This window comes from Mauremys mutica, chromosome 11 (assembly GCF_020497125.1).
Source record: "Mauremys mutica isolate MM-2020 ecotype Southern chromosome 11, ASM2049712v1, whole genome shotgun sequence".
Lineage (NCBI taxonomy): Eukaryota > Metazoa > Chordata > Testudines > Geoemydidae > Mauremys > Mauremys mutica.
Genome location: NC_059082.1, coordinates 64,677,150 through 64,689,993, shown reverse-complemented (window position 1 = coordinate 64,689,993; position 12,844 = coordinate 64,677,150). Strand labels below are relative to the sequence as shown.

General features: G+C 37.5%; 1 protein-coding gene across 2 annotated transcripts in view; it reads right to left on the bottom strand.

Annotated features, from left to right (window-relative positions):
• Positions 1-1,647: 1,647 nt before the first annotated feature.
• Positions 1,648-12,844, bottom strand: part of PARN (poly(A)-specific ribonuclease) — a 152,677-nt gene continuing 141,480 nt past the window's right edge. The window contains exon 24 of one of the 2 annotated variants that reach the window (XM_044979085.1): positions 1,648-2,584. In XM_044979085.1, the coding sequence (XP_044835020.1) occupies positions 2,532-2,584 (53 nt within the window). In that variant the 3' untranslated portion in view covers positions 1,648-2,531. The remainder of the gene's footprint in view (positions 2,585-12,844) is intronic. The other variant, XM_044979087.1, reaches the window with a different exon arrangement.

Genomic DNA, 12,844 nt, shown 5'->3' with positions numbered 1-12,844 from the left:
AGTCTCTAAGGTGCCACAAGTACTCCTTGTTCTTTCTACAAAAAAAATAAATTGTTTTGCCACTTGATGCAAATCTCAAACTCATGGTGAAGAATTGTTCATGCCACATCATCATTTTCATGTTTTATTTATAAACATTTTAATTTATTTGTAGTATAGTAGTGCCTAGAAACCCTAGTCAAGGATCCTGGAATTGTGCTAGACACCACAGATATGAAGACAGACAACACTTAATTACATTAAGTCTGTAACATTCCACATACACACAAAAGAACCAAAAATCAGGACTGTATGTATTACATAAATAGATTAGGACATTGATTCAATATAGGAAGTTTCCTCTCCCTTTTGCCTTATGTTACTGTTTAGAGTTAATCCCTACCAGAACCCTTAAAAGTATAATTAGAGAACTATATGCCAACTTCACACTGGTTTAGATACAATGAGGAGTCCTTGTGGCACCTTAAAGACTAAACACATTTATTTGGGCATAAGCTTTCGTGGGCTAAAACCCATTTCATCAGATGCATGGAGTGAAAAATACAGTAGCAGTATATATATGAAAAGATAGGAGTTGCCATACCAGGTGGGGTGTCAGTGCTAATGAGGCCAATTCAATTAAGGTGGACGTTGCCCATTTCCAACAGTTAACAAGAAATGGGAAAATTGACCATTGTAATGTACCATATTCAGACTGTTGCTATGGTTTAAAAAATATGAAACTACTGTATTACTTTTTTGAATGTTTACACTACTTGTTTTGCATCAAGGTAAGAATGTGAGGCTAAGCTTTTCGAACTGTGTTCTCTTTGATCCATTCATATGTTTGAGGACTTTGCCTTCTTGAAAACCACATTTTAGAGAATATAGACATGAAAATCGGACATTGTGACTGCAGCTTAAGTTTTACATCTCAGTGTTTGAAACTCTCTCTACAAGATGGTGCACAACATGAGTAGTTCTTCCTGCATAACTCTAACAATGATCATACTCACAGTGAGGAGGGATTTGAAGCCTCACTTTGGTTTGAGGCCACCAAAGGCACTTGGAGCTTGGTGATCCATATTAAGTTTTACCCCTGATATAGTACAGAAGACCTGGGGATCCCTAATAGCAACAGAGCTCACTCAGATTCATTACCCTCACCTCCCCCACTCCAGTCAGACATTCTCTTCCTTGCCTGACAAAGCAGTGGAGCAGATGATGTGTAGCAGAAGTTAGTGCTAAGATTGAAATTAGTTTCCCCCATAAAAGCTAGTCCATTCCTGGATTGTCAGATGAACATGCTGCCTTCCATATGTCAGGACCTAATATTTCAAAAGAAAAGGCAAGCAGGAAAAATTAAAAATTACTTTTAAGAACTTGAGGCATCTGCTATAGATCATAAAGGAACTGTAAAGGGCAGAAAGTTGTTTTTGCTTCACCCCTCACCTCCAAGGGGTTTCCCTTTATTGTGTTTAAGTGGGAAGGGGTTAGGCTCCACAATACATATAATCTCATGAAACCTGGTAGTTATTCCATTTGCTAGAATGATGTGTTGGAAATAGATTTATAAAACAAGAATGCGTCTGTCTTAATACCCACTAACCATATATGAATGGCAAAACAAGAGAAAAGTCAAATAAATGATGTGAAAAATAAAGACAGGTTCCTAAGAAAATTTCTTTTATTTTCATTTTATGGAAATACATTTTTCATTTTTATTTCCATGATACAAAAATGTTAAATATCAAAGTTTCTGAAATCTACCAAAGCAGATTTTTTTTAAATGAATAAAGGGCTGGTACAGTTTGCAGGTTTGTCACAGGTTTCAAAAACATTTTTACAAAAAACACAAACCATGGAAAACCAGATCTAGACTTAAGAGTGAAAACATCAAAGAAAAACCACCTCCTCCCAACATTAATTTCTCTTTCTTTCTTTTTCTATTTTTTTTTTTAAGGAAAGTATAAGTTAAATTTTTCCAAGAGGACAAAATGATAGTATATGTGTAGGATTAGTTTCCAGACAGATACTGGCTGAAGTCTTCCTACTGGGGAAAAAGGACAACACTGTAAGGTTTCCAGGGTAACTGGTAGAAAGCAGTAACCGATACTGAGGTTTATCTGTTCAGGACTACTGATAGTGTACTGATATTGCCCAAACATCTGATGAGAAGACTTGTGTGACAACTCCCCTCAAGCACAGGAAACAGCCTAACAAAATTCATAATAGTGCTGATTTTTTGTATATTTAATAGCCAACATGCCATAATAGGTGACCAAAACACATTTAGCCTTGCTTCTTAAATCTAACATTGTTTACGACAGCAAAGATTTCACATGATCAATAGACAGAATTGTAAACTAGTTAATACACGAGTAAAACTGACAGTGATTGTTCAGTAGACAGTTTAAAAAATTAAACTGATTTTCAGGAGACACACTTCTTTTTTAAACACCACTTTTTATTTAAATTAAGTATGGCTTCCAAGTGGTATACTCTTGCAATTGCTTTGAATCAGCTTCACTTTTTATTAATACAGATGTTGGCTACCACGTGTCAGGAACGTCAAAGAGTTCTGTGGAACCACTTGTGATGCTTCCTAAGAGAAGAGAAAGATATTTACAACATTAAAAAGTACCATCTCAAAATATTTAAGTGGACTAAGCCACCTTAAAATAGAACAAGTTGTAGCATAATACTTGCAATTCAGGGTAAATGTATAATGCTATAGTTATATGGGGAAAATCCTCAAAACAAAAATCTACATTTATACCATTACATTTAGCAGTCAATCTTAAGTGTGTCAGAACTATGAAAATGATTACAAACAAACCAACCAGGCTTTGATCCTGGATAAATTGCTAAGTTTCAGCCTTAACTTTTTTTTTTTGGTTTGGCTTTTGGGGGGGGGGGCATTTATGGGTTTAACAAGAGCAGCACACATGGCATGCATCACCAATCACAATTTGCAGACTGCCACGTAAGCAATACTCTAGTCTAAACAGTAAGACCAAGCATTCTCAGTGAAGACACTTCCTTAAAATGTGAGGCTTGCTGGTAAAAAGTTTAGCATTTTTTTTTAACCTGGATTTTAAAAGACTCATTACCTGTTTAAACCAAGAGTCAGAGACCTTCACTCATACTCTTTCACACTGTGCAAAGAAATTTTACTTCAGAGTGGGTTTTTACAGCTGGAATTAGTAAGTCAGAAAAGACGACTTTCTAACTGGAACCCTAACAGACCCTGCCTTGATTGCTTGGGTGCTCTCAAAGACTAAAAACAAGACAAGATGGAAGACTGGTGAAACCCTTCTCACCAGATGAAATTATAAGGTAACAAAGCAATGACCCTGGCAAATCATCAAGTGACATTTAAGTACTTTAGGGACTTTATATTTTCATACAGTATTTTGCAAATCAGATCTAATTTTATTAAAACAGATGCAGCAGCATATTCAGTTTGTAGCTGCAGCATCAAAATTATAATAAATAAAACTGTTAGTGGTACTATCCTACCTCCAAGAATCTGTACTGGGACATGTGCTGTTCAATATATGCATAAATGATTTGGAAAAGCAGATAAACAATGAAGTGGTGGCAAAATCTGCAGATGATACTAAATTACCCAAGATAGTTAAGTCCAGAGCTGACTTTGAAGAGTTTCAAAGGGATCTAACAAAACAGGGTGATTGGACAACACAAGGGCAGATGAAATTCAATATTAATGAGTGCAAGTAATGCACATTGGAAAATATAATCCCAACTACACATACAAAATGATGGGGTTCTAAATTAGCTGTTACCACTAAAGAAAGATCTTGGAGTCATTGTGAATAGTTCTCTAAAAACATATGCTCAATGTGCAGGAGCAGTCAACAAAGCTAACTATGTTAGGAACCATTAGGAAAGGGATATATAAGGCAGAAAAGATCAGAATGCCACTTCATAAATCCATGGCACACCCACATGTTGAATACTGCATGCTGTTCTGGTCTCCACATCTTAAAAAAAAAGGCATTCGAACTGGAAAAAGTATAGAAAAGAGCAACAAAAATGATTAGGGACATGGAACAGCTTCCATACGAGGAACGTTCTTAGAAAAGAGATTAACAAGGTGGGGGCATGGGATATGATAGAGATCTAAAAAATCATGAATGGTGTGGAGAATGTGAATAGAGAATCATTATTTACTCCTTTCCATAACACAAGAACTAGGGGTCACCCAATCAAATAAATAGGCAGCAGGTTTAAAACAAGCAAAAGGAAGTATTTCTTCACACAACACAGCCAGCCTGAGGAACTGTTGCCAGGCGTGTTGTGAAGGCCAAAAGTATAACTGGATTAAAAAAAAAAGTAGATAAGTTAATGGAGGATAGGTCCATAAATGGCTAAGATGGTCAGGGACACAGCTTCATGCTCTGAGTGTCCCTAAATTTCTGACTGCCAGAAGCAGAACTGGATGACTGAGGATGGAGGATCACTTGAAATTGCCCTGTTTTGTTCATTCCCTCTGAAACATATTGTGCTGGCCACTGTTGAAAGACAAGATACTGGGCTAGATGGATCATCGGTCTGACCCAGTATGGCCCTCCTTACATTAAATTCTTATGTACCAACTGCGATTGTTGTTAAATCCTTATTCAAGGCAGTTGAGAACAGGTAAAACACTGAAAACTCAAGTGTTTCAGCTTCAAACTAATGTTGGAAAGAGAAATTATTTACTGTTTTTCTGGCAGTCTCCATTTCCAAACAAGCATTAATGCCAAATATAGCAGAGGGATTTTACACACAATAGAGGCAGTTCCTTTAAAATATTTCTGTGGACAGATTTATCTAACATATTATTACATGCTTGCACAGTATGTTTTTTTCTTTTGTTGTGTCTGGAAGGAAGGGAGGCACTGAGAAAGATCTTAAAGTAAAATCAAGATCTAGGCAGTTTGAGACTTAGATTAAATCATTTGATAAACTGATCAGCTATTTATCACTGACAGACAATAGTTTGAGGAACACCACTGTGGGATGTGTCACCTACACTAACATGTATATCATCTTGATAGTGTTTAAAGAACTGTCAGCCATAATTTAAGAAACAGGAAAGTCCTTTAAAACAAAGCTATACATGAAAGCTTTATGAAAACAAAATTGCCAAAAAATGTACATTTGATTGTTTTTTTTAAAACTGGTATGCACAACATTAATGGTACATCCAATATTTTTGAACAAAAGATAAGTTACTATATAGCTATGACAATCTCTGTGAATTACCGTATTCCAGGTTAACAGTATCTACTTAAAATGGTAAGAATGTTACAAAGAAGAATTAAACATATGTATGAGTTAGCACGTTCCGGTAGCTTCTATCCTGGCAGCACATATATCTTATCTTTTCAGCTGTAAAGCGTTATGTTAAAACCGCCATTAGAAGACTTATTTGGAAGTAGATTAGGGTGGGCTTTTTTTAGCCTTGCCTTATACATTGACAGTACCTTTAGAACTTATTTCAAATTTTAATGAATCCTGCCAAACTATCTCAAGTGATTATTGCTTCAAGTGAATTCTAAACTTTTACACTGTAACCCTACACATATAAGATTTAAGAGTTCAGTAGTTTTTGTAAGACTAATAAAATACAATTTTTGCCAAACATTAAGGCAGGGGTAGGCAACCTATGGCACGCGTGCCAAAGGCGGCACATGAGCTGATTGACAATGGCACTCTCACTGCCTGGGTCCCGGCCACCGGTCCGGGGGGCACTGCATTTTAATTTAATTTTAAATGAAGCTTCTTAAACATTTTAAAAACCTTATTTACTTTACATACAACAATAGTTTAGTTATACATTATAGGCTTATAGAAAGAGACCTTCTAAAAATGTTAAAATGTATTACTGGCATGTGAAACCTTAAATTAGAGTGAATAAATGAAGACTCGGCACACCACTTCTGAAAGGTTGCCGACCCCTGCATTAAGGTCTTGTTTATAGTGCTTTGATTGTAAAAAAGCCCAGAAGACTTGGAATATTTTTCTCTGTTTACATTTTTAAAGATTAATACATATAGTATTTTAATTCATTTTTAAGGACTTTGAAACTCTGTTTAATACCTTTTATAGCAAGTCTCCATAAACTACATTCAAGAGTTAAGTGACCATGCTGTAACCTTAGGAGCCCTTAATGCCAACTGGCAAAGGGCTCACTGTCATAACAGCAATTTCTGTCAGGCCTCACTACACCTAACATATTGCTGTCATAGTACTTATCTATAAAGAATGTCATGTAAGGTATCTAATGAAAGCGTGTATCATACTAATCACCAGAAGTACTATGAGATGCATATACAGTGTTATTCAAGAAGTTGTATGTATGTATGTACTAAACTATCTTACCAGGCAGGGTTCAGAAAACAGTTTTTCCCAGAAAAGGAATGTTGAGTTACCTGTCTTCCTAGATTTCTGATGTAAATTAAGCAGGATAAGCCTGATACAATGGGAGTTCATTTGCATCTGATGTAAACAGGAAGATTTAGGAGGATGAGAAAGCAGCATTGAGTCAGCACAATGGAGCACAAGCCCCTGGGAAGAAGGATTTTACCTGAGGATACAATGATATATTTCAAGTTTGCTGGACTATAAGAAGGGAGAAGAATCCCTTTGTTATGCATCAGTGAGGACGAAAAAAGTACATCACTTTAATGAATGAAAGTTGGATCATGGCTCTGGGGCTGGTGACTCAGAGGTTGCTTCATGTGAGAAATTTATTTTAGACAAAGGTTTTAGCCTGTTAACAGTTGTGATTAGTTTCTTAAAATAAAAGTATAACATGCTTCTATTTGTAACCATCACTGCTTCCTTTATTCTTACTCAATACTCACTTGAATCTAGGAAATGGGCAGCAGGTTTAAAACAAATACAAGGTAGTTGTTCTTCACACAGCGCACAGTCAACCTGTGGAACTCCTTGCCTGAGGAGGTTGTGAAGGCTAGGACTATAACAGGGTTTAAAAGAGAACTGGATAAATTCATGGAGGTTCAGTCCATTAATGGCTATTAGCCAGGAAGGGTAAGGAATGGTGTCCCTAGCCTCTGTTTGTCAGAGGGTGGAGATGGATGGCAGGAGAGAGATCACTTGATCATTACCTGTTAGGTTCCCTCCCTCTGGGGCACCTGGCATTGGCCACTGTCAATAGACAGGATACTGGGCTAGTTGGACCTTTGGTCTGACCCAGTATGGCCGTTCTTATGAAAATCTGTTCTTTGTGAATAAACCTAATTTTCCTTTTAATAAACCATCATCTCAGTGCTATATTAAGTAGGGCATGCTTTCTCAGCTGAATCATGTAAACTGGGGCGTACACTTCTCTTTGAAGGCAGCAGACACATGCTTCCTGGATTTAATAACTGTAGATACATTTATAAGTTAGCAATTGTTTTTATATATACACATCTTTTATCTTGAGCTGATTATATTAGATAAAAATGTAATGCTACAAACAAAATTGTACATGGTAAGTGAGTTGGGTTAAAGACTGTAAATTAAGATTGAGAATGACACCATTACCACATCAATTTGAGCATTAGTAAGAAAGATTGTCTGATGGATTCATTTATTTACTACATTTGTGCTAGGAAAGAGTCCTGACTTCTCTTCCTTTGATCTTGTATGTTTTTAAAACATCTCTAAAGCACCTCTATACATAAGGGGACAGTGCATCATACAATATTTCTAAAGACAAAAAGGGGTAAAGAAAAATGACGTCAAGAGAGGCCATTCTATAAACAACTTAAGTTCTTCTTACAAGTAGGGAGAAACAGAAGTAAGGGAGGAGCAACTTCACCATACAAAGGCTCACCACAACAAAAATGTACTTGCCTGTAAAATTCAGACACAGCAGTGAGATTTTTAAACGGCAGTTAGTGTAGGTGCACAGACACCCAACAGAATCCGAAGAAACCTGCTGCTGCTTTCTGAAAAAGCTTCTAGGGTTAAAGCAGCGGTTTTGTAAGCCCCAATAGGATAGTACTGTAAAAAATAGATTAGTGGTCAGGAGGCCATGTGCAGCTGTTGCAACTTTTTCAGAAGATAGGATCATAGCCTGCATGAGTTGCACAACCAACAGACACACCCAACTCATGCTTTCCATGCAGAGAACTTTGGCCAAAGATGCCACATTTCTACAGCAAACAGGATTCATGGTCTGCCCAGACAACTCAGTGATAAATATGTTCTTTGTAGACAAACAAAGAGTACTTAGGACATTTCTTGATGATACTGTGCTACTTGGAAAGATTAGAAGTAGGAGATAGACAGGAGCAGACTAACTCCGTAATCAAAGTCTGTTGCTATTTTATCCAACTTTGTTTTTCTACAACTAGCAGTGTGTATCATGCAGCAGCACTCAGGGGTGGGAAGAAAACACCAGCTAATTCAACTGCTGTATTTCAAGTAAGTGGCTTTGATGTGCAGGCTCGGAGGACAACTTGGAGAGCCTATGGAACTTCAATGTTGAGTTTTTCATTTGAATTAGAACGTAAATGAGATTTTACATGGAAATTCTGGAGCTTGGTATACCACGGATACAGTATTCTGGATAAGAATCATTAGAGCAAGAACTGAAGTGACGTTTGAGCTAAGACATTCTGATGTAAGAATGAAAAATGTATCACTTTCAATAAAGGTAGCTCTCAACATGACCAGGAATTGGGCACCTGAATAGTAATTTATTATTTGCAGCAGGAATTAGATATAAAGCAGAGCCCCTATCTCAGAACCTCTCGGGATGCTGTAGACAGAAATATAATGTTAGTATTCCCTTCTTAAATACAAATATAAAATTCATTGATTCATAAATTCCAAGGCCAGAAGGGACCATTGTGATCAGCCAGTCTGATCTTCTGCATAACAAGCCGTAGAACTACCCCCAAAATATTTCCAAGAGCACAGCTTTTAGAAAAACATCCAATATTGATCTAAAAATCATCAGTGACTGAGAATCCATCACGACCCTTGGTAAATTGGTCTGATGTTAAATTATCCACACTTTAAAATGTATGGCTTATTTCTGGTCAGAATGTCTCAAACTTCGACTTTCAACCATTGGATGGTCTTACACCTACCTTTGCTACACTGAAAAACCTATTATTAAATATTTGTTGACCATATAGGTATTTATAGACTGTAACCAACTCACTCCTAACCTTCTCTTTGTTAAGCTAACCAGACTGAGCTCCTTGAGTCTATCATTATAAGTAGGGCCCTACCAAATTCATGGTCCATTTTGGTCAATTTAATGGTCATAGTATTTTAAAAATAGTAAAATTAATTATTTTAGCTATTTAAATCTGAAATTTCATGTTGTAACTGTAGGGGGTCCTAACACAAAAATGAGTTGGAGGGGGGTCGCAAGGTTATTATAGGCAGGGTTGTGATATTGCTATCTTTACTTCTATGCTGCTGCAGGCGGTGGTGCTGCCTTCAGAACTGTGGCCAGAGAGCAGCGGCTGCTAGCCAGGAGCCCAGCTCTGAAGGTAGAGCTGCCGCCAGCAGCAGCAGAGAAGTAAGGATGGCATGGTATGGTATTGCCACCCTTAAATCTGTGCTGCTGCCTGCAGAGCTGTGCCTTCAGTCAGCAGTCGCCACTCTACAGCTGCCCAGCTCTGAAGGCAGCAGGGCAGAAGTAAGGTAGTATGGTACAGCATTGCTTCCCTTACTTCTGCACTGCTGTTGCCTTCAGAGCTGGGTGCCCAGCCAACAGCCACCCAGGTCTGGCCACCCAACTCTGAAGGCAGCGCAGAAGTAAGGGTAGCAATACCACGATCTCCCCTAAAATAACCTTGTACCCCCCCCTCCCCTCCCCACAACTCCCTTTTGGATCAGGACCCCCAGTTTGACAAACTCTGGTCTCCCCCATGAAATTGGTATAGTATAGGCTAAAAGCTCACAAAGGAACAGATTCCACAGGGAGAGACCAGATTTCATGGTCCGTGACACATTTTTCACGGCCGTGAATTTGGTAGGGCCCTTACTATAAGGCAGGTTTGCTTTTGTAATCCTTTAATCACTCTTGTGGCTCTTCTCTGAACCCTCTCCAGTTTATCAACATCCTTCTTGAATTGTGGACACTAGAATTGTAGATAGTATTCCAGTAGTGGTTGCACCATTGCCAAATACAGAGGCAAAAATCACTCTACTCCTACACAAGATTACCATTTATGCATCCAAAGATGACATTAGTCCTTCTGAGCAACCTGTGTGACACTGTGTCCATGTTCAGCTGATTATCCACCAAGACTCCCAAATCATCTTCAGAGTCACTGCTTCCCAGGACAGAATCCCCCCAGCCTTAATTCTTTGTTCCTAGATCTACATATGTACATTTAACCGTATTAATATACATAAAGTTTGCTTATGTCCAGCTTGCCAAGTGATCCACACCACTTCGTCTGACGAAGTGAGTATTCACCCACGAAAGCTCATGCTCCAATACGTCTGTTAGTCTATAAGGTGCCACAGGACTCTTTGCTCCTTTTACAGATCCAGACTAACACAGCTACCCCTCTGATACCAGACCACTTTATATCAGTGACCGGCTCTCTTCATTCATTTACCACTCCCTCAATTTTTGTGTCATCTGCAAACTTTCAGTGATGACTTAATGTTTTCTTCCAGATCACTGGTGAAATTGTTAAAATACCATGGGGCCAAGAATCGATTCCTGTGGAACCTCACTAGAAACACACCTGCTCAATGATTCCCTGTTTACGACTACATTTTGAGACCTGTTAGCCAGCTTTTAATTCATTTAAAGTGTGCCATGTTAATTTTAATATTTTAGTTCTTTAAATCAAGATGTGATGCAGTACCAAGTCAAACTCCTGACGGAAGTTTAAGTGTATTACATCAACACTTTACCTTATCAACTAAACTTGTAATCTTATTAAAAAAAGATCAAGTTATTTGATGGGATCTATTTTACATAAACCCATGTTAATTGGCATTATATTACCTTCCTTTAATTCTTTATTAAGTCCAATAACAGTTGCTCCATTATCATGTCTGGGATCGGTGTCAGACTGACAGGCCTATCATTACCTGGGTCCTCCCATTTACCCTTTTAAAATATTGGCCCAAGATTAGCTTCCTTACAGTCTTCTGGAACTTAGACTTATCAAAAATCAACATTAAAAGTCCAGTAAGCACCTCAGCCAGCTCTTAAAATTCTTGGGTGTACACTAGACATTTAAAAATCAGCAGGTCTGACTCACTTTAGTAGCTGCTGTTCAACATCCTCCTGTGATACTAATGGGATGGAAGGAGTGTTATCATAGGCTATGACTAGAGCATATGTTTTTTCCCCAAATAAAGAACAGAAATATTTATTGAACACTTTGGTCTTTTCTGCATTATTATTGATAATTCTACCATTTCCATCTAGTAATGGACCAATACCATTGATAGGATTCTTTTTTTGTTCATAATATACTTGAACTTCTTATTGTCCTTAACTCTGCTGGCCACAGATTTCTCCTTGTGTTCCTTTGCTTCCTATGCCCATTTTCTATACTTCTTCGCTTCTGATTTACACTCATTACTATCAGCTTCCCCTTTCTTCTATTTGTTATCTATCTATCTATCTATCTATACATATATATATATATATATATCTATATATCTATATATCGTCTTTATTTTTTAAATAATACCTTCACTTCCCTCTCAACCAGTTTTTTTATTTTTTAACCAATATGGCTTTCTTCCTCAACTGTCGGATTGCAACTTTTTTTTGAACATCTAATTATCACCCACATTTTTCTGATTAAATTCTTTCTCCCAGTTGATTTGGCTCAATTGTTTTCAGCTTTGTGAAACTGACCCTTTTAAGTCACCACTTTTTTATTGCTGGTCTGGACTTGATAATATTTGTTACGTACAAACAGAATAAAGTCATGATCACTTGTACTTAAGCTGTCATTAATTTTTAGTTCTGTGATCAGTTCACTCTCTCTGTGTCAAGATAAGGTCCAATATAGAATCCACCTGTGGATTCAACATTTTCTGTGTCAGGAAATCATCATCTATAACAGTTAGAAATTCCAAGGATGTTTTAGTACTGGCAGCACAAGACCTCCAGCATGTTTCACTCAAACTGAAGTCCCCGAGGGTGTCTCAGCCTTTTCCCCCACTACACATTATAGATAGGTGCATAAGGAGCCAGTCATTCTGTTTCCCTGTGTGATTGGGTGATCTTTAGCAGATACCAATTAATATCCAATCTCATTCTTTACCTGTTAGGGCATTGATCCATAAGCATTCAAGATAATTTTCTTTCAGTTCCTGGTGACTCGGAAACAGGTAATGCTATTTTTGCTGAATACCACTCACCCACTCTCTTGCCCATTCGATCTTTCCTAAACATTTTAACATTCTAATTATGTGAATCATCCCACCAGGTTTGAGTAATACCAATTATATTGAATGTATGCTCATAAATGAGCAATTCCATTCTTCTTGTTTGTTACCCAGGCTCCTGGGATCAGTGTATAGGCAATTAAAGAATGTCCTTTACCACCTTGATTAATTTTGTTTCTCAACATCTGGATTTTGTGCTAAATGAGTACTCATATATTTCCTCTTTTTACTCTTCCCTTCTGTCATTAATTTAATGCCCTCCGAACTAAATGAAGCAGGCCAGTTTAATAAAACAGGAGTATGGAAATATATTTTTTTTATTTTTAAAGAGAGAATGTGGGTGGGTGGGAGGAATGAAGCTCTGGAGAAGGGATTTCCCACCACCAAAACTTGAGTCCTTATTATAGTGCCCAGTTTTGTAAAAATGTGATCTCAAGACAACTCCACATATGGT